The sequence below is a fragment of the Zalophus californianus genome, chromosome 2 (genome assembly GCF_009762305.2).
Source record: "Zalophus californianus isolate mZalCal1 chromosome 2, mZalCal1.pri.v2, whole genome shotgun sequence".
NCBI lineage: Eukaryota > Metazoa > Chordata > Mammalia > Carnivora > Otariidae > Zalophus > Zalophus californianus.
The window spans coordinates 59088688-59111130 of record NC_045596.1 but is presented as its reverse complement, the minus strand read 5'-3'; the positions used below and the strand labels follow the sequence as shown (position 1 = coordinate 59111130).

The 22443-nt window shown below is 39.8% G+C and overlaps 1 protein-coding gene across 3 annotated transcripts in view; it reads right to left on the bottom strand.

Annotated features, from left to right (window-relative positions):
* The window catches only part of MTHFD2L (methylenetetrahydrofolate dehydrogenase (NADP+ dependent) 2 like), a 134877-nt gene that overhangs the window by 47122 nt on the left and 65312 nt on the right, over positions 1 to 22443 (bottom strand). For 2 of the 3 annotated variants that reach the window (XR_003521091.1, XM_027600648.1), the window contains exon 6: positions 19830 to 19922. The exons of the other annotated variant lie outside the window; for it this stretch is intronic. Coding sequence is in view for 1 of the 2 variants with exons in the window: in XM_027600648.1 (XP_027456449.1) it covers positions 19830 to 19922 (93 nt within the window). In the remaining variant the exon portion in view is untranslated. The remainder of the gene's footprint in view (positions 1 to 19829; positions 19923 to 22443) is intronic. 3 annotated transcript variants of the gene reach the window in all.

Sequence of the window (22443 nt, the reverse complement as noted above, 5' to 3'; positions counted from 1 at the left end):
CAGAGAGAGAGACAGTGAGAACAGGAACACAAGCAGGGGGAGTGGGAGAGGGAGAAGCAGGTTCCCCACTGAGCAGGGAGCCCGATGTGGGGCTTGATCCCAGGACCCTGGGATTATGACCTGAGCCAAAGGCAGGCGCTTAACGACTGAGCCACCCAGGTGCCCCGCACCTAAACCATTCTTAATCAACCAAAATCAAAGCCAAGCACACAACCTACAATAAAAAACCTATAGAAAGTTCTAAACAGCAAGGGCACTGAATTAAAGACAGGAATTCTTAGTTCTAGGACTAGGTACACAACAACTAGGAGTATGATTCAAGATAAATCATACAACGATTTGGACATCACATGTAAAGTAAAAGTTAGGGGTATCTATTCCCTAAGAACACTTCAAATATAAATATTTCATAAAATATTCACTAACTTTTCCCAACACATAATAGGCTTATCCATCTGTCCATTCATCTGCTTAACAGGCACTTATTGATGGCTTATTATGCATTATGCTCTGTCTGGGTATTGACAGTGCAAAAATTAAGAAAAATACATGGTCTGTTTTTCGGAGTTCATGATCAAACAAGAGAGTCAGACAACCATAACAGAATATGACACTGTGATGTAGAAATGTACAGGATGAGGAGGGGAATCAATCAGGGACGGCACACCTAACCCGGCTTGTGGTGGTGAAGGCTTGTTTTCTAGAGGACTGTGATGATTCTTAGATGCCTTGAAATGTGTAAGGTAAAAGGGTAAAAAAAGCTGTTCTAAATACGGGAACCCAGCTCTACAAAGAAATGCGGACTTCCAATTAACTTCATAGGTTTAAGGAAACTGAAAAGAGTTTGAGATTGTTAGTCTAGGAAGCATATTGAGTGCAACAGCTGGAGATGGAGCAGGAGTCTGAATACAACCACCAAATGATAGAGAAGATATTTTATTTCCCACTGTGCACCTAGGAGAAGAGAAAGCCTGATTCTCAATCAATTGATCACATTACAGTTCAGATACATCCTGAATTTACAAGAGACTTATTCCTCCATTGAAAAAATCAGGAATAAGAGTGCCTGGGTGGCTCAGTTGTGTTCCCTCTCTCGCTGTCTCTCTGTCAAATAAATAAGTAAAATCTTAAAAAAAAAAAAAAGAAAGAAAGAAAAAAATCAGAAATAGCTTAGTTTTACGTGACATTCAATTCTTGGAAAAAATGAAGGCTGGGTATATGCAATGATCTGGAGGGATGGGCATGACAGAAATCCCAGTGGGGAGGACTGAGGAGTCTCTGAGGGAAAACTCCCCCCAGGTCTGCACATTAGAATCATCTGGGGAGCTTTGAATACTCTCACTGATTAGACTGCATCCCAGATCAACTAAGTCAGAATTTCTGTGAAGTGCCTCAGTGGATTCAAATGTGTAGCCAAGGTTGAGACCCTGCTCTGATGAAAGAGGTCAGGTGTATGTAAGGAGCTTACACCAGCATAGTATTCATTGTTAGGGGAGAGAAAGTCTTTGTAGATCTTAGTGTTCTCAACTCAGATTGGGCTCTACATTCTCCCATGGAGTCCATTCAGGGTCACTGGAGAGGGAGAAGTCACAAATAAACAATGGCAAGGGCTTTCCTTAAAAATTCTAGAGCATGCTTTGTGCCCCTCTAAGAAGAGAATACCACGAAGGGGCATTCTTTCCCATTTTACAATAGAACTTCATGCAGTTCTGTTGAGGGCTCCAGGACATCTAGGATGGGGTATGTAGTTAAGTGAAGGTGTCCGGCCATGGTGGTGGCTGTTCTTGGCAGGAAATATGGAATCTGATACCCATATGAATATGTTGTGGGGAGAGTGTGCTGGGGAACACCATGTGAAAACTGACTGGATGTGGTAGGTAGTATAAAAACCCATGAGAGACCCAAAAGTAATAGCCTAAGTGTGAGGCATAATTAAAAAGAATTCCACATGGAATCTCTAAAGCTTTCGCACTGCAGGGAAAATATCCACATAGGAAATATTTTCATTATTTCAATAGCTATTTGCTGAATAGCCACTATGTGCCAGGTACTATAGTAGGTGAAGGAGATAAGGTAATGGACAAGACAGACAACAATCTCTTTCCTAACCCCCCAGCCTACATTTTCATAGAGAAGATAGCTAGTAAAAAAATACATAATACAATGTCTGATAATAATTTTTCAGAAAGAAAAATAAAAGGCTGCTATTTTTAGATAGGCCTTTCTAAACATAGGCCATTTGATTAGAGACATGAATGAAAAAGAGTTACTACGCAAATGAGTGGTTTAAGAAACGTTTTGGTTTCAAGACTACTTTACATTCTTAAAAATTAGTGAAGACCCAAAAGAGCTTTGCTTATGCAACTTATATCCATTGATTTTACCATATAAGCAATTAAAACTGATAGATTGTTTAAATATCTATTTAATTCTTTGGAAAAAAATAAAAAACCTATTACATGTTAAAATTAAAAAATACAATTTAATTAAAATACTTATATATTCCAAACAAAAACAAAAAATTTGTGAGAAGAGAGGCACTGTTTTACAATTTTGATAATCTTTTAATGTTCAGCTTACTAGAAGACAGCTGGATTCTCAAATCTGCTTCTGTATCCAGCATCACACACATATATAGTTGGAAAAGGAAGAAGTACTGTACTAGCCTTCTAAAAAAATGGGGTTATGTTTCTCTGAATCTACACCAAAACTTGACAAGCAATAATTTCTCAAAGATTAGTTGCAAAATGTGGAATTCGAAGCCATGTCAATGATAAAGTCCAATATTGGTCTGTCTTGCATTTTGAACGGATTTGGTGACATCATGCATTGCTTATTTGGAAAACATCTCTTCATTGAGTTATGCAGATGTTCCAAATGCTATCACCTATCATTATACAATAAAAAAAATCATATCTGTTAATATCACCATTGATCTCATGAGAAAAAAAAAAAAACAAAACGTTAGTACTGGGAAGCTGTTTGACTGAAATCAAACTATAGCCTAACCCAGAGGGCTAGTACATGTCTACCCTAACTTACCCAGGTGCCTTTTGTACCCACTACCAGTCTTTGTTTTGAGATCTTCTTTTCCACTGACAAAAGCAGACCAAAATGAGCACTCTGATTCATTTCCTTCAAAGCCAACAGAAGGATCTACCCCTACCAGTAGGCACAGACCTCTCCATGCCATCGATCACTCTGGTCTAAAGATCACACCACTTCCCAGCAGATTGGAAAGACTGTGATAAATAGAACTAATGATCTCACTCTTCACTTGAGACCCCACCCCCCACAAATAAGGAGTGGCCTTGAACATATAATCACGTAACAACCGTTGAAACAAATAGTAACAAGAGGATTGTTCTGTCACACCTATCAACAAACTGAACGGTGTTATTTCTTAATTTTGGTCCTCCATAAATCATTAAAACAGTATTATTAAACAATGATTAAGGCCAAACCTCATAGAGTCTACTGCCATTGTTGAGCTCAGTGTGTAAGCTGAAGTCAGGAAAGAAGGGGCACTTTGAGGGAATGAAGAAAGTTCTCTGTTCTCTTAGGGATTTAACGGGTGGCTCTGTTACCTTGCCTACAGCTTTGTTTTGGGAGAATTACTAGTTGTTTATAACATGCTTCGCAATCTAAGAACCAAACAAAAAATAAGGGCAACACATTCATATTCATTTGGAAACACCAAAAGTATTCAGAGCATGGAACTCTGAAGAGGCCTGAGATGAAAGCAGGGAAATCACAGGAATAGTTTGATGTTTATAAAAAAATGCTCATTAAAAAAAAAAAAAAACAATAAATACCAAAAAAGGCCAATGCATATTTTTTTAAAAATGAACAAAATCCACAAAAGTGGGTTTGAGAAAGCTTCCAGACTTCCTGGTAGAGTTTGTGTCCTGCCATCACGACCCCTCCGCACGTGGTCTAACAGGATGTAAGGAGGAGGTCTGCTGACATTTGCGAGTTTGAGGGTCACTGACGGATGGAGCCCCTGTCTTTGGGGAACTCGAATGCACTGTGTGGAACAGACTTGTAAAACTGAAATGCACTGTCATAAAAATATACCAGATGTATGCAAGGTGCCTCGCTAAAAGTCACAAAGGGAAAAAAAACTGCAAAGGTCTTTCTTGCCAATTATTTACAAACCCTTGAAAAGCATATGGCAGCCAAACAGCCACTTCCTCTGGGAGGTCATCGGGGGCTGCACCAATCCTGATAGGAGGTCAAGTCCCTCTCTATATATGCGTCCATGGCCCTGCACTTTCCTACCAATTTTCAAATTCTGCCATTACATTTGCATGTTATTACTTGATTAATATGTGTTTAGACCATAAGATCCATGAGGGTGGAAACTAAGTAAGTCTCATTGTACAACCAGCACTTAACCCAGTTACTGACACTACCAGGTGCTCAATAAATGTGTGAGGTTGATAAAGGGAGGGAGGTAGTATGTAGCTTTAGACCAGCTTGATGTGTCAATCCTTAGAGGTGGCACATTAATCTAATTGGGAGAAAGACAAAAGGAAGAGTCCCATAGGAAAATAGGAGAATTATCAAGGCTTCTGTCCTCTATATTCAAACTTGGTGAAGAGGAGTTAATATGAGAAGGCAATTGAATCCAGTTTGATAATCACATATTGGACATCTTCAGATAACAGATAAATCCTTACAATTCTGATCAATGGATCTGAAATAGTCTTTGTGAGATAAGTTTCTTTTTTCTTGGTAGTGCAAAAGAAAGAGCCTCCAAGAGAACAGTGAACACTGAAAGTTCCTCTCATTTGTGCCTTATAATGTAATTGACTTGGCTGGCACCGCAGGGCTGCAAAGAAGGAACAAGAAGGCTCGACATGGCCCTAAGGTCTTGGGACCTGCAGGTCTTGGGAGTGTCTGACCTGGCCACAGAAGCAAGGATAGCAGGAGGGGAAAGAGAAGTGAGCAGGAATTCCAAGAGTTCCAAATCCCATGTGTACCAGTTATTCTGCCCCGTGTGGTATGACAGGACTAAGTAAGGTCTGAGTAATTCTTCACGTGCGAGAACAGAATGATATTGACAACTCTACATTGGGAATTAGCAGTTACCCCATAGGGTAGGCAGCTTTGCCATTTGGTCTGCACAAGCATGCAATCTGACTCACTGGAAAGAACTTGGACTCTGGAGGCAAACAGATCTCCACCTTGACAACTATAAATTGTGTGATCTTACACTAATAGTAAGATTATATCCCACATTTACAAAAACAAACACAAGAACACTTCCTACCTCTTGGCCTAGGTTTGCTGTAGAAGTAAAATTAAATATAGGAAGGCACAGAGCATGGTAATTGAATACAGTAGCATTTGATGAATGACAATTGCCTTTGGTTTCTCAGTTTTCTAATTAAAATCTCAAACACAATAGGAATCTTGTGTCATACACAGTTTTGCTAATAAGTTACTGAAAGTGACCTTCTTTCTATGTAACTAAAATGTCTGTCTTTTTGTATAAGTCACTTCAAACCTCTTCTTATCCCCCCCAAAAAAATCAAGGTATAATTAATTTTCACAAATAAATGTCATTGTTAATCTCCTTTTGGCAATCTTAGCAATTCATTTTAGTTTATGAATATCTCTAGCTATTACTGTAAGGTAAAAAACAAATTTGGCTGAAAGGATCACATATAAATGAACTAAAATTGCTCTGATTTTACCTGTCTCTTTGAGTGTTGAGGGGGAAGCTTTCTTTTCTTTACATAATTATTCTAGGATTAGCAGAGTACCAACTAGTTTTCACATAGAGTTTATAGACCAGAATCCCTAATGAGACACATTTGATGATAAGAAAATATTTAATGAATATGCAAAAATAAACAATAGGTTTAAAAAAATCTTTTTTTTTTTTTTAAAGATTCTATTTATTTGAGAGAGAGAATGAGAGATAGCACGAGAGGGAAGAGGGTCGGTCGGAGGGAGAAGCAGACTCCCCGCTGAGCAGGGAGCCCGATGCAGGACTCGATCCCGGGACTCCAGGATCCTGACCTGAGCCGAAGGCAGTGGCTTAACCAACTGAGCCACCCAGGCACCCTAAAAAAATCTTGATTCAACTTACAAGTTAAATCCTTGGCCATCAGAATCATACAAAAAATGTCCCAGGAGCTTAAGTTTTTCCAATTGAAACATGTATTTTGCTAGAAACAAATATGGGTCTATGACCAAAAACAATGAAGATGAAGGGATAATTTTGCCTTTTTTAAAACAGATTATTAATTCCTCAAGAATGTCAGCATCACTCTGTGAGAGTATGCTCTTCATGGTCACACATTATGAAAGGGACACACATGGTAGGCTGTGTTTTAGAAAAGCAGAACCAGAATAAAAATATAGTGATACCTTACTCAGCTGAGGAAAATGCCAAGTTTTTTTGCTATATGAATACATGACTGTGAAATGTTATTTACTGGCGGAGAGTTTTACAACTGTAGTCACAACTCTGCAAGCTTTGCAAATTTAAACTCATGCTAGTTTTTTGTCTTCCTTAAATATGTTCCTTTGGTTCTATTAAAAAGTGTTACTAATAAAATGTGGAATGTGATGAACATAACTACAAAGTCTTGAGGAACAGTTATGCATGCTTGATGCCTGCTCTTTCAATTATTATAACACTTGCACATAAGATAAAGCAAATAAACAAGCAAGATAAAAGCACATCCCACCTTCCCCAAATCATGGCAGGAACGGCCAAAAGCAGAACCAAGAAATCGTTCTAGTGTAAGACATGGTTTGCAGTCCTGGTTCAGCCCTTCATTATATGACCATGGACAAATCAATTCACTTTAAGGCTTAACTGTATGCATCTATTATATAAGGATAATAACCTTACTGACCTCCTAGGGATTCTGTGGGATTTAAATAATACAATGTTTCAGAAATGCTAAATAAATATTTGTCATTATTATTATTAAAATAAATATTATGAACATTGGGGCACATGGCTGGCTCAATTGGTGGAGCACGTGACTCTTGATCTTGGGGTTGTAAGTTTGAACCCCACATTGGGTGTACTCATTGGGTGAGATTACTCAAAAATAAAATCTTAAAAAAAATAGAATAAATAATAGGACTACTGATATTTAAATAAATAAAATAATGAAGTGCCTATACTGAAAACTCTCTATTCAAAGATTATTTTAAATCTGCTTGATAATCACTACATTAAAGAAATCTCATATTCAGAAATGAGAACGTGTTAATTCTTTACTGTTATAGAAAAAAAAACCTGTTAATATCCCTGTACATGCTTTTTAAGAGATAATAAGAACTAGCTAGTGCTGGAGATAAATCAGATAAATTTGAAATTAAATAGGTTTTCCTAATGTTTAAAATGTTTATGTAAGGGCAAAAAAAAAACAAAACAAAACAATGAATGTGCTCCTATTTCTTACAAAGCTTGCCACAGTTCAAATCTGGACTTGCCCCCAGCTGACTGTAGCAGAAGGAGACACTAATGACCCGTGCATAGTCCCTGGGGCGTGAGGCAAGAAGAGCTGCAGCAACAGCAAGGAATGTTCGAGATAGAAGGGCAAAGGTGGAGGTCAGGAACTCAAAGGAAAGCAGTTAGAGATTTCCCTTTCCTATCTCTTTCCCTCATATTCTTGTCCCACTCCATCCTCTTGGTGCTAACTGAAATCTAGATGACTTGTTTCTACTATATTTTTGGAAAATGAACTCAAAAGCCGCAATTGCCCTCAGTTTCAGCATACCTAGGTCTTTCCGTTTCCCATCTCTCTTTTTAAAATAAGCTTTACTGAGACGTTATTTATACCCCATACAATTCAACTAGTCACATCTCTTTTCATTTCTTCTTTTCTCCTCAAAACAGCCATTTATTTTTTATTTTTTTATTATGTTCAGTTAGCCACTGTATAGTACATCATTAGTTTTTGATATAGTGTTCAATGATTCATTAGTTGCGTATAACACCCAGTGCTTATCTCGACCCCTGCCCTCAATACCCATCACACTGTTACACCATCCCCCCACCTCCCTCCCTCTGAAACCCTCAGTTTGTTTCCCAGGGTCCACAGTCTCTCATGGTTCATCTCCCTCTCTGATTTCGCCCCATTCAGTTTTCCCTTCCTTCCCTTATGGTCCTCTGTGCTATTGCTTATGTTCCACATATGAGTGAAACCAGATGATAATTGTCTTTCTCTGATTAACTTGTATTTCACTTAGCATAAACCCCTCCAGTTCCATCCATGTTGATGCAAATGGTGGGTATTCATCCTTTCTGATGGCTGAGTAATATTCCATTGTATATATGTAGCATATCTTCTTTATCCATTCATCTGTTGAAGGACATCTCAGCTCCTTCCACAGTTTGGCTATTGTGGACATTGCTGCTATGAACACTGGGGTGCATGTGCCCCTTCTTTTCACTACATCTGTATCTTTGAGGTAAATAGTAGTGCAGTTCCTGGTTCATAGGGTAGCTCTATTCTTAACATCTTGAGGAACCTCCATACTGTTTTTCACAGTGACTGTACCAGCTTGCATTCCCACCAACACTGCAAGAGTTTTCTCCTTTGTCCACATCCTCGCCAACATTTGTTGTTTCCTGTTTTGTTAATTTTTGCCATTCTAACTGGTGTAAGGTGGTATCTCATCGTGGTTTTGATTTGTATTTCCCAGATAACTAGTGATGTTGAGCATTTTTTCATTTGTCTGTTAGCCATTTGTATGTCTTCTTTTGAGAAGTGTCTGTTCATGTCTTCTGCCCATTTTTTTGACTGGGGTATTTGTTTTTTGAGTGTTGAGTTTGAGAAGTTCTTTATAGATTTTGGAAATCAGTGCTTTGTCTGTAGTGTCATTTGCAAATATCTTCTCCCATTCCATGGGTTGCCTCTTAGTTTTGTTTACTGTTTCCTTTGCTGTGCAGAAGCTTTTTATCTTCATGAAGTCCCAAAAGTTCATTTTTGTTTTTGTTTCCTTTGCCTTTGGAGACATGTCTTGAAAGAAGTTGCTGTGGCTGATGTCGAAGAGGTTACTGCCTCTGTTCTCCTCCAGGATTTTGATGGATTCTGTCTCACATTGAGGTCTTTCATCCATTTTGACTTATCTTTGTGTATGGTATAAGATGAAACCAGAAAAGACCCGAATTGCCAAGGGAATGTTGAAAAAGAAAAACAAAGCTGGGGACATCACATTGCCTGACTTCAAGGTGTATTACAAAGCTGTGATCACCAAGACAGTATGGTACTGGCACAAAAACAGACACATAGACCAATGGAACAGAATAGAGACTCCAGAAATGGACCCTCAACTCTATGGTCAACTAATCTTTGACAAACCAGGAAAAATAACCAATGGAAAAAAGAACAGCCATTTAATTAGCATATGTGGTTCTTGGTAGGAGATGAGCCATTTCAGTTTAGTAAACCTGTCCCACACTCCTCTGCTCCTCCATAATAAAAGGTCAACAGCCTCAGAAGACAAATGGACAGCAGGCAAAATCTTGCCAGGAACAGGGAATGAATCATCTTAATATTTTTTATTTCATTTCATAATTATAAAATATCTCCTGGAGAATTTACCTGGAGAATTCAGAGGAAGATGAAGAAGGAATCAACATTCATCAGCTATCACCCATTAGCCAGAAGTAACTACTCCTCTCAAGTTGTATTTTTCCTTCCCCCCTTTGTTTTTCTGTTTGTCAGTGTGTGTGTGTGTGTGTGTGTGTATGTGTGTGTGTGTGTGTGTTCCTATTTGGATTTCTACCACAGATGGAATCTTGTGTAATTATTTTCAAATACAATTAGCCATAGAATTCCTTTTTATAACTACACCATCATTCACAGTAAATGTTCCCATGTTGTTGGATGTTTAGGCTGTTTCCAACTTTTTGCTATCATAGATGAATCTGTGATGGTTTGAATATGGTCTCTGTAAACCTCCTTACAATTCTTTTTTTTTTTTTAAAGATTTTATCTATTTATTTGACAGAGAGACACAGCCAGAGAGGGAACATAAGCAGGGGGAGTAGGAGAGGGAGAAGCAGGCTCCCCGCAGAGCAGGGAGCCAGCCCGACGTGGGGCTCGATCCCAGGACCCTGGGATCATGACCTGAGCCAAAGGGAGACACTTAACAACTGAGCCACCCAGGCGCCCCACAATTCTTTTTTTTTTTTTTTAAGATTTCATTTATTTATTTGAAAGAGAGAGAGAGCGTGCGCATGAGTGGGGGGAGGGGCAGAGGGAAAGGGAGAGGGAGAAGCAGACACCCCACTGAGCATGGAGCCTGATGCAGGGGCTCAAGGCAGGGGGCAATGCCAGGACCCCAGGATCATGACGAGCTGAAGTCAGACGCTTAACCAACTTAGCCACCCAGGTGGCCCTACAATTCTCTTTAGGATAAATTCCTATATGCAGTATTTTGGGAACTGAGATAATGTCTGTTCACAAGCTTATATCCAAAACAAGTTTTTAAATATATTTATTTGTATTTGAAGAAATTTACTCCAGTTTACTATCTAATCTAGCACCCATGATAAACGAATGCCATTTTCTGAGTTCTCTCCAAGCCACCCAGTACTCCTTCATGGATCTTCCACTACAAAGCCAGAAAATTTATCATAGAAGGGGAAACTCCTTCAAATAGTTTTTTATTCAAATAAAGTAAATTTGGGGTGATATCTCAGTGACCTAAAAGAACTTATAGTACTCTTAATATATAAAAAGCAATTCTCATTCATTCTGACATGGTATGCCACGTTATTTTACCACAAATATCCCGACCAACTACCCTGAGAAGAATGTATATTATAATGTATCCTCTGGGGGCACCTGGGTGGCTCAGGTGGTTAAGCATCTGCCTTCAGCTCAGGCCCTGATCCCAAGGTTCTGGGATCGAGCCCCGCATCAGGCTCCCTATTCAGTGGGGAGTCTGCTTTCCCTCTGCCTGCCAATCCCCCTGCTTGTGTTCTCTCTCCCTCTTTCAAATAAATAAATAAAATGTTTAAAAAAAATAATGTATCCTTTGTTGTGTGTGTGTCTATGTGCTGTGTGTGTATTTTCTAAAGAAAAGGAATCATCCTTGTTATTTTAAAAATAAGTGTAAGTGTGAATTATGAAACACAACAGAAACTCAACAGAAACATTATTGAAATGCACCTGCCTTTTTTTGCAGTGAAATATCTGATCCCCGATATTGATCACCATCTCGATTTAAAGGGCACATATTAGGCTCCTAAGAGTGAACTGCCTGCAATGTGCACACTCAGAGAAGAACTATGATTTATTTGAATTTGTTCCAACCACAGTCATAAAGCCCACATTCATGCATAGTACTCATTAATCCTCGGGTTTTGTAACAAAGGTAAGTCATTCTAAAATAAGCAATTTAATTAGCCAAATCAGAAATCAGTTTGGGGGAAATGCACTTTAGATGCGTAAGATGAAGAGCCAGAGCCAGAAACCTTTCTCTGACTATAAGAAAGGGGTAAAAAGAAAGGACTTTCATAGAAAGCTGCCTGAGGAGATCTATGCCAACACACCTTACTTCTCAGTGCTCTCCTTCAGAACCAGAGCCACACCTAACGCAGCTAGCCAGCTGCACAGTCAGAGTCTCCACGGCGCATTGCAAACACCGCCTCTGTGCAGATTATTACACAAGTGTTGATATGTGACATTTTGATCCCCCCATTTTTTTTAATTTTCAATTTTCCTGGAGTTGAATGAGATGCATGGATGTTATTGCAAAGCCGCAACCAATAATGACTGGCTACAGATCTAATGAAATATTTCACTTCATGCCAATCAACACACGCTTGGAAGAGGCAACCCACAGCACCACATGCTCTGAATCTACCGCAGGAATGATGACTTCACCAAAGGAGGGCTCATCTTCTTACCCACACTAGACAGGAGAGCTATGGTATTTTCTTGTCCTCTCACTGAAGACAGTCATCGTTTCTCGGTTGTTTCTCTGCCGCCTCCCTGCCTTCCCTCCGAACCCTGCAGGTGTGAGGTCTGAGTCAATGATGTTGACGCAATGCCATATTAAGCCTTCGTGAAGTGGTACAGCTCCAAACATGGTATGAAGGAGAGTCGAAGGCTGAGGGCACCTGAAAGAGATCATCTGCTTCTAGGAAGGCCCCTCCTCAACTTCCAGGAAAAAAGCCTGAACCCAAGATAAGCACCTGCAGTCTAAAGAAGGATGCGTGTTCTTTCAGAGCATTTTCTAGTCCCCAGTGCCAGGTTCTTCCAAAAATACAAAGGTAAATAAGACGCGGTCCTGGCTACTGGAGGTCACAGTGCCGTGGGAGTCACGTCAAAGCTGTCGCCTCCATGCTGTCCCTGTAATTCTCACATATCTCATCGAGGTCCTCTGGTTTTCCATCCTGCTTCTCCTCTTTTATTATTTTCTTACACTTCAAAATTTGTACCCACCCATCTTCGACTCCTCCCACACCTGCTTCCTTTCTCTGGGCTCTTCCTTGTCTGTGCTCACACCATACACCCAGGATGCAAAGCCAGAAAGTCTTTCTAGTCTACTTTCTGTTTCTCCGTCTCACTTTTGACTCCCCCTGTATTAGTTTAGAGCCACGTGAGTGCTACTTCCAGCCTCACCCCTGCCCAGAGGCTACCAGAGTAACCCTTCTAGAATTTAAATATGATCATGTTATTCCAATGCTTATAACTATTTAAAATAGTTGCCCCTGGCCTACAGGATAAAATCCAAATCTCTTCATTTCTTCTGCTGCCTGGCCTTTCCTAAAGACTCAGCTTAATCATTCACCACCCACAGACAGGCATCTATCTTTTTGACAGGCGTCTAATATTTTCTCTGGTACGTGAGCAGTGTTTTACAGCTCTAAGCTGCCAGAAGTCGCCTTTCCTTGGATTCTGTCCAGTGACTCTGTTCATTCTGTGGGCTGGGACCCAGCTCCACCATTTCATCCTCAGAGGCAGTGAAGCGGGCCGGTCATCCCTCCTCTGTGGTTCTCGCTCTCTGTCTCTCTTGGTCGTGGTCTCTCTGTGTCTGTCTCTGTTTGTCTCTCTCCCTCTCTGGGTGTGTCTCCATCCTTCTTGGTCTCTCTATCTCTCTTGGTCTCAGTCTCCAACTCTCTTGGTCTCTGTCTCTGTGTCTTTGTTTTCTTTCTCTGTCTTTGTCCTTCTTGGTTTCTGTCTCTCTGTCCCTCTTTCTAGATGATGGATAAATAGCCACACACACACACACACACACACACACACACACACCTCTAATACTGTATTAGTGAACCATATTACACTAATTGGTTTGCATATCATCTTCTTCTCTGCTAGACTCTGAACTTCTCAAGAGCTGGAACTATATTTTATATATTTTTGTTTTCCAGCACCCGATGTAGGGCCTAATATAAGTGGTGGCAAAATTAATATCTGTTGAAATATCACACTTACATGCTATAGCACTGCTTATAACAGCAGTAAATGAGAAATAACACTTGTATCTATCAACAGAAAATGGACACTCAGTCATCTGAGTATTATACAGCTAGTGCTAAATGCATCTGCATAAACAAATCCCTAAAACATAATGTTAATCAGAACAAAATAAGTTTGCAGAAATGTACAGCGTGTAGAAATTAAAAATATCTATAATGATATTCAGATTTGACAAATTGGTTGGTAGGTGTGTAGGTGGTAACTCTTCTTTGGCTCACTTGTATGTGCATTTTTAATATTTTGTCATGTAAATTTTTAAAGATCTGGCCATAAAAACATCACAAAGATAAAGCCAATTGCTAGAGACATTATCTTGAAAGGGCTCTTCCTCCCTGTGATACACACATATGCAACCAAGTAGAATTAGCCATAATTAACATGTCATTTAACAATTTAAAATATATTTCAAAGGAAATCTATATTTCCCCCATAATAAAGACAGATCTTTGATCTAACTGCCTTTTACTGAAGTTCTCTTGGATACTGCTGTTGAACACTTGTTTTACTCAAGAAAGGAAGTAGATATATGTGTAAAGAGAAGACCCGCCAAAGAAAAAAAATCAATCTCTGCTTCCCACATAATGATATCAAGTAAAAACACTTGGTGACGAAAAGATTAGAACCCCTTTTTCACAAGTCCATGCAGTTATAAGAAAAAATATACATAACAAGTTAAGAAAAAGAAATAAAGCCTTGGGATGCCTCTTAGGTGCTCAGTTGCGGGGGGAAGAGGGGGATGTTTTTGCTTATTTGAGGTTAACACAGATCAAGGAAAAATGTACAAGTTCATATGCACCTTTTACAGGCTATATATCCAATTATTGGCAACTTAAATAAGCCTATTGGTGCTAGATGACAAATTTTCATGTATTTTCATTTAAAACATACTGTAATTTTAGTCAGAGGGTCACAATACAATGTCAGACTGAAGGGAAGGAAATATATTTATTTCATACCAGTTATGTGCTAGGCACTTAATTCTTACAGCAGCCTGTACCATTAGTATTATTACCTCCTTTTTACAATAGGTGAAAATGCAGCCCAGAGAATTAAATGTGATTTTTAAGAGTAAAACTCAATTTGTACCCAGATCCTCCTTACTTTTTAAAAATTTTTTAAAGATTTTATTTATTCTGGGGGAGGAGGGAGGAGCAGAGGGAGGGGGAAAAGAGTCCTTTTTTTTTTTTAAAGATTTTATTTATTGGAGAGAGAGAAAGAGAAAGCGAGAACAAGTGGGGGCAGGGCAGAGGGAGAAAGAGAAGCAGACTCACACTGAGCAGGGAGCCCCATGTGTGTTATGCGCAAAGCTTTAAATATTAGTTTTGTTTTTGAGAATACAAGTAACCATTCATTAGCAAATAAAGAACCAAAGACCAATCTAATAAATACTATAGGTTCCTTGTGCAAATAATCATGGGTGTTTACAAAGATGTCCACAGTTGTTTACTGCAATGTTTATAATAGGGTAAAAACCTGGGAACAACCTAAATGTCCAACCATCAAGAACTGAATAAATAAATGATACCTACAGCCTAGACTACTGCGAAGTCAGTAGAGACCACACTTTCGAAGAACGCGTTTTATGAGGAAACGTACAACAGTGTGGAGCCATAAAACACAAACAGTCTGCATAGGATGAAAAGAAATGTGTATATATGTATATTTACATGTAAATATAAAATAGTGGAAGGCCCAACATCAAACTGTTAACTGTGGTTGGCTTTGGTTGGCTTATTGTGCATGTTTGCTAGGTTTTTATGGTAGGGATGTAGAAAATAACCAATAGTCAGGAAAATAATCAATAGTTAAGCACCCTCTCATACACCGATGAAGCCTATGGGTTGTGGATCAGGCTCTGGGGATGGACTGTGGGGGCTACAGTGGGGGAGGGGGAAGAGGTAGAGAGAGGAAGAGGGAGACTGAGAGGGTGGGAAAAGGTGAGAACAAACTGCTTCACCTAAGTACCTCTCCCTTCCCTCACCCCTCACAAAGTCAGACTGTTTCAAAAGAGAGAGTGGCAACGAGGGACTCATCCAGGGACAAGAGAATACACAGCTATAAACAAAAGTGGGTGTCATCCTGAGAAACCACAAATCTTAAGTAAAAATAAAGCTTTTATGAAGTTGGTCTCTTACCTGTAAGTCACTTCCTTCCTTTATTTATATATTTGTTTATTTATTTATTTATTTATGTTTATGATGACCAGTCAACTTTGATACTATGTTAATATCAAAAGTCACCAAAAGTATATTCCTTTAGTTACATCGAAGGTTTAGGTTAGTTATCAACTGATGTATTGTTTCAAAATTTTTGTTTAAATTCACCTGCAATGGCCTAAGAAGGAGTAACATATTACATATTAGCATATAACATTTCTTGAGTATTTGCAATGTGTTAGGCACTGTGCCATGTTCTTTGCCTGGATTGGCGGGCTTACCAATTCTATTAGAGATTATTATTCTTCACATCAAAGAGATTGAGGCTCAGAGATGGGATGACTTGACCAAGGTTACACAATCAGCGAGTGGCAGACTTGGAATTTAAATTCTGGGATTCTTGCTCTAGCAAGGGCTGTGTATTTACACTACTCTATAAAATAACTGATAAAATTTGAGACAAATGACACATTTAGGAAGGCAAGAAGGACTTCTAAGTGGAGAAACAGAGGCCAAAGGGACAAGATGAAAAATAAGAGATAGGATATGCAAAGAACAACAGCATTAGCGAAACCATGAAATGTGCTGGCATCCACTCAGAGAGCACCCAGGGCTGTAAGGGAGCAAGTTCCACTCCCAGGTTGCGTGAGCTGTGGACGGTGGAGCCGACGATTTCCAGGCCCCACCCCTGGGAATTTCTCAGTGTCCTGGCATTTCGCTCTGAGAAAGAGGAAATCCACCAGAAGGAAAACTATTGAGAACCTAAGATGATGTTTGATGGGAGTGTATCCAAAACTTGACGATATGATGGGAGAGGTCACGAAAAGAAGTTGGTTGGTCACCTTTATTTTATGACGAGTAAGTATGAATACTCCAAATTACTCTACTGAATTGCCTATTTATCCTGTTTTATATTACAGTGTCTATCATTAAAAGTGTTGCAATAGAGACGCTAGAGTTGCAACTGTAAAGGTCCATTCATCCTGCTGGAGGGGATGGCTTAGTGGACAAAATGGCAGCTTTCACCACCTATGACACCCTGTACCCACAGGTTAATATTCAAGTGGCATTGACTCAGCAGCTCATCTTCTGAAGGAAGCTAGTTCCACAGTTCACTCATATTGGTGGAGGGTCTTTCAGACAGTGTCTGGAAAAAAACCTACCTATTCTGCTTGAATAATGAAGATTCCTAGAACTTTTACAGACTTAGGATTTCCCCCAGTGTCCTGGAAACATGAGACAGAAGTCAATCAAAGGGTCTTCTAATACACTCTTAGCATTGGTGCCCTATTCTGGCTAGCTTTCTCTTCTTTCTTTTTTTTTTTTTTCTTTAAATATTTTATTTATGTATTTGTCAGGGAGAGAAAGAGAGAGAGAGAGAGCACAAGCAGGGGGAGAAGCAGGCTCCCACTGAGCAAGGAGCCCGACGTGGGGCTTGATCCCAGGACCCCGGGACCATGACCTGAGCTGAAGGCAGACACCCAACTGACTGAGCCCCCAGGCGTCCCTAGCTTTCCCTTCTTTATCACTAGCCTCACACAAAGCCAACGCAGTCTTCCCTGAAACTACTTTCAATTCAACTGTTTAATATTCTTACTGTATTTTAGACGTCTATAACAGTCTCTTTCATCACCCTGCTCAGAATTTCTTAACCTTATTATTTCAAATCATAGCAGTTAAATCATCTACTTAATGATACAAACTACTCTAGTATGAACAAACCTTTCACCTTTATGACTTTTTCAACGTACTTTACAGTGACAAGCTAGGAATGTTTAGTAGTTATAAAAATAATGTACCATTATGTCAACCAATAACTAAAATGGTTCCATCTTAATAAACTTATATGCTTAAAAATTCATCAGCTAAATTTGTATCAATGTGAAGTCCTTGCCCCAGTTGTAATTTCAAAATGAATACAACACACATTAATTGAATACTCACTATGTTGTCAGATATTGTTTGAAGCACTTACATACCATGTTAAAAAATATATATATATCAGTCCCGTTCCTGCTATAGGCTAGTGAAGGTGATGGACAGTCATAAACAGATGTTAAGGGCCATAACCACGGTCCCCAGAAACAGCTTCATTCTCTGTGAACTCAGAGAGTAGTTTTGAGGAGAAACTTGAATTTCTTATTTCTAAATGCGTAGTTTGACAGGATCTTACTTTCAGATTTGAGCTTCTAAATTAATCTAAATCTTGAATGTGCAGCAATACATAGTTAAACTTACAAGAATGGGACCATGGGAATTTGAGAAACTGGAGGGGTGAGATGAACATTAACATAAGCTAATTTTATTCATGCCTCAGGATCTTTACACAATGATTTCCTTTTTTACTTTTTTCTTCTGCAAGCCCATTCTGAGATTTCATCACTACATTCTTCATTGTCATCCCTCAGACATTATCAAAAGACATTATCGATCTTTCGGATACATCATGCACCACTCCTCCTTCTACTCTTCCTGACTCCTCGATGGGACTGCTTCCATATATGCTGACATTCTAGTTATGCCAACGAGCCAGCCCTCCCTGTTCCAGCTACCTCTGCCATTAGATCACTATCTCCTTCTTTAATACCCACTGCTAATTGTATTTGTTTATTTCCCACACAGAATGCATGATGTGGTTCATTTTAGTAAGATTTCAGTCCTATTGTCTGGTGACACGGAATTTCTTTTTTATGTTAATTTGTCCATTTAATTTCACTGTAACTTACCGATATCGACATATTTTATCCTTAAATTCTCCAGGTGATTAGTAAAGACGTGGAAATGGGCAATCTTTAGTTATTTCTTATAAATTCTCAATTCTCTCCCCCCAAATTTCCCATTATCCAAATATTTATTTATTTCTTCAGGACGACTGCAGGGTTATCTACAGGGCTGTTTTCCAGCATTCAGCATACCTTTGTGTCTAGTTACAGGCATTAGGGCTGGAATACAAGGCCTGTTCATACTACTGTCATTCAAAATGTCCTCCTTCCAGGACGGGGATGGAGTGTGGCTGTCTACCATAGCTGTCACCTGCCTGGTGCCCTCTGGTGGTCACAGGATGACCTGCCTGGGATGGCTGCTATGGCCCGAGTACCTCCTGGCTCCTATTTTGGTCTGAAAAAGTTTATTGTTTCTCTAAATGTCTGTCTCCTTCTGTCAATCCCATTCAAAAATTTGCATTTAATATCACCTGAATATATTTCTCAGAAAAACCGGAAACGTGGTTAGCCGTACCAGCTTACTGGGGACTTCCAGAAAAGGGAGCATTTGTATTTTTACTCTATCAGGAGGCAAATTACTCTACCTGGAGTCTTCATATATATATATCCTCAGTTCCAGAGAAGGGCCTATATCAGAATAAGAAAGTAAACTAAATTTGGTTGAAACTAATTTAAACTATCATTATTCTCATCATCAAACTCAATTTCTTCTGGAACTTTGACTCTTCCTTTTACCGTTTGTAACCACCCAGCGATTCAAATGTAAAGTCTAGAAATTACCAATAATATCTAATTGAAAAACAAAATGAGAAAGGCTCTCATTCAAGCCTTGAATAAAGCAAGAAGAGTCACAATTGTCTGCAATGTAGAAATACTATGTGGCAAGAGGAGAGGTAGAAGTAAAGGGTAGAATTATTTTGTATGTTCGAATATAAAACAAATTAGGACAAATCCTAGATCCCATAAATGAAAACCCAGTATCTCTTCTCTGTTCTCCTCTCACTGCTCTGGAGTCCACACTCCTTGACCTAGTTTAAGCACTCTTTTAAAACCATAAGCCAGGCCACGTCAATCTCCTGCTCTCAGCTGTCCTTGGCCTCTATCAATGCCCTTCCCAAGCTCCTCCACGAGCTAGCCCTGGCTATCTCTTCAAGAGCATTTCCTACCCATCTCCCCATAACTCATTCATATTTCGAATCAACCGTGTCTGTGAAGGAGGTGGCAATGTACATGTTCATTCCTGTGTTTCATCTGTCATTCCAAAGGCTGTTTGGGTTTTCCATAATGAAGTGACAAATGTTGACGTAGGCACAACGAGCCAATATAATAATTGCCAAGAGACAGGATCCAGCTGATGGAAGTGAGTCGTAGGTATACCTAACTCTCCCAAGCAGTTGTCTTTACAGACATGTCAGCAATTGGGGCAGGAATTACTCTGCTGATGATACTCCACCAAATAACAGCCACTAAAGACTTACCGGCAGCTACTATGATAACATCTGCCAGCTGAGTATGGATCTTCAGTTGTTCCTTGGGAGTATATCTGTGAGCTATGGTCACCGTTGCATCACCTGGAATGGAGAAGAACTTCCATTAATGGTTACTGAGCTTTTCCAAAATTTATGAATGCTCCAATTCTAGAGGAGATTCAGTGACATCGTAAGAGGAGGAAAATTGCTTTGAAATGAAGAACAAAAGCAAGATAAGAAAACCTAGATGAGGGTTTTAGAGGAGCAAGATGGCAGAGGAGTAGGGACCTAAATTTCGTCTGGTCCCAGGAATTCAGCTAGATAGGGATCAAACCATTCTGAACACCTATAAGTGCAACAGGAGATCGAAGAAAAGAATAGCAACTCTCTGAACAGAAAAGCGACCACTTTCTGGAAGGTAGGATGTGTGGAGAAGTGAATCCAAGGCAATATTTGGGAAGATAGACCATGGGAGGAGGCCTCCATCAGCCGCTACCGGCAAGTGATAGAGCCGTGAAGCACAAAATTGGAACTTTTAGAAGACTCCGCTGAGGGAGGTTGCTCCAGTGGCTAAGGCGGGGGGGGAGTGGAACCCTCACTGGGACATTGTGGTCTCAGGACCCTCGGGGTCACAGGAAGACCGGGGGTGCCTGAATGTGGCACAGCTCCCAGGTATCGGAGCAGGGAAGCTGGCTATACAGATGGAGCTGAGGAGTGGGCTCTCAGCTCGAGGTTGCCATAAACTGTGATCCACGGCACAGTCAGGCCACTGCTCCTCCAGCAGGGACCCAACAAGTGGCAGATCCGGGGAGACTCCCCTTCCTCCCCTGGGAGGAGTGGCGCGGGAGCGCACGGCAGGGATCTGCTGGGTTTGGAGACTCCACAGGGGGTCGGGTGCCAGACATAGAAACGCTCGGTCACAGGCCGGGTGAGCACAGAGTGCAGCCGGAGACCGGGGAGATGGGAGTGACTGACTGCTTTTCTCTGGGGGCTCGCTGGGGAGTGGGGCCCCGAGTTCATGGCTCCTCGGGTAGGAGATTGGGAGGCTGCCTTTTTCACTCTCCTCCTCCAAAGCTGTACGGAAAGCTTGCAGGGAACAAAAGCTCCCGAGCAAACCCGAGAAGATTACTTAGCCTGGCCCCTGGCAAGGGCGGGGCAATTCCACCTCCCGCAAAGACATTTGGGAACCACGGCAACAGGCCCCTCCCCCAGAAGATCAGCAAGAACAGCCAGCCAAGACCAAGTTTACCGATCAATGAGAACAGCAGAACTCTAGCGCTAGGGGAATACTGCACATAGAATTCATGGCTTTTTCCCCATGATTCTTCAGTCTTTCAAAGTTAATTTTTTTAATTTTCTTTTTTCTTTTTCTATTTTTTTAATTTTTCTTTTTCCCTTTTTCAACCAACATCTTATCAATCCCTTTTTAAAAAATCTTTTTTGTTTTTCATTTTTTAGAGTCATGTTCTATCTGTTCGTTGTAGTTAACCTTATTCTTTGTATATATATATATATATATATATAAGTTATTCTCTCTTTAAAATTTGGGATACAGTTTCTTCTAACAGACCAAAATATACCCTAAATCTCTAGTGAATGGCTTTGTTCTAGTCTCCTGCCTGGTCACATTCTCTCCTCTATTTTTTTTTAATTCCTCTTCTCTCTTTTTTCAAACAACTTCTTATCTTATCAATTCCTTTTATAAAATCTTTTATAATTTTCATCTTTACAGTCATATTCCATCCCTTCATAGTATTTACCCTTATTTTTGTACATATATAAGCTTTTCTTTCTTTAAAATTTTGGGAGGCACTTTCTTCTAACAGACTAAAATATGCCCAAAATCTAGTGTGTGGCACTGATCTATGCACCAGCCTGATCATATTTGATCATATTCTTTTTTTTTAATCTTTTTCTTTTTTTTTTCTTTTTTCTTTCTTTCCCTTTCTTTTCCCCCGGTTTCAGATCTCTTCTGATTTGTTTAGTGTATTTTTCTGGGGTCGTTGTTACCCTGTTAGCATTTGGTTCTCTCATTCATCTATTCTCCTCTGGACAAAACGACAAGATGGAAAAAATCGCTTCGAAAAAAAGAACAAGAGGCAGTACCAACTGCCAAGGACCTAATCAATACAGACACTAGTGAGATGTTGGAAATAGAGTTCAGAATGACGATTATAAAAATACTAGCTGGGCTTGAATAAGGCATGGAAGATATTAGAGAAAACCTTTCTGGAGAAATAAAGGAACTAAAATCTAACCAAGTTGAAATCAAAAAGGCTATTAATGAGGTGCAATTAAACATGGAGGCTCTAACTGCTAGGATAAATGAGGCAGAAGAGAGAATTAGTGATATAGAAGACCAAATGAAGAGATAAACAACTACTGAATCACGAGGGCAGAATTCGAGAGATAAGTGATAACATAAGACAAAACAATATTAGAATAATTGGGATCCCAGAAGAAGGAGAGAGTGGGGCAGAAGGTATATTGGAGCAAATTATAGCAGAGAACTTCCTTAGTTTGGGGAAGGAAACAGGCATCAAAATCCAGGAGGCAGAGAACCCTCCTCAAAATCAATAAAAATAGGTCAACACCTCGACATCTGATAGTAAAACTTACAAGT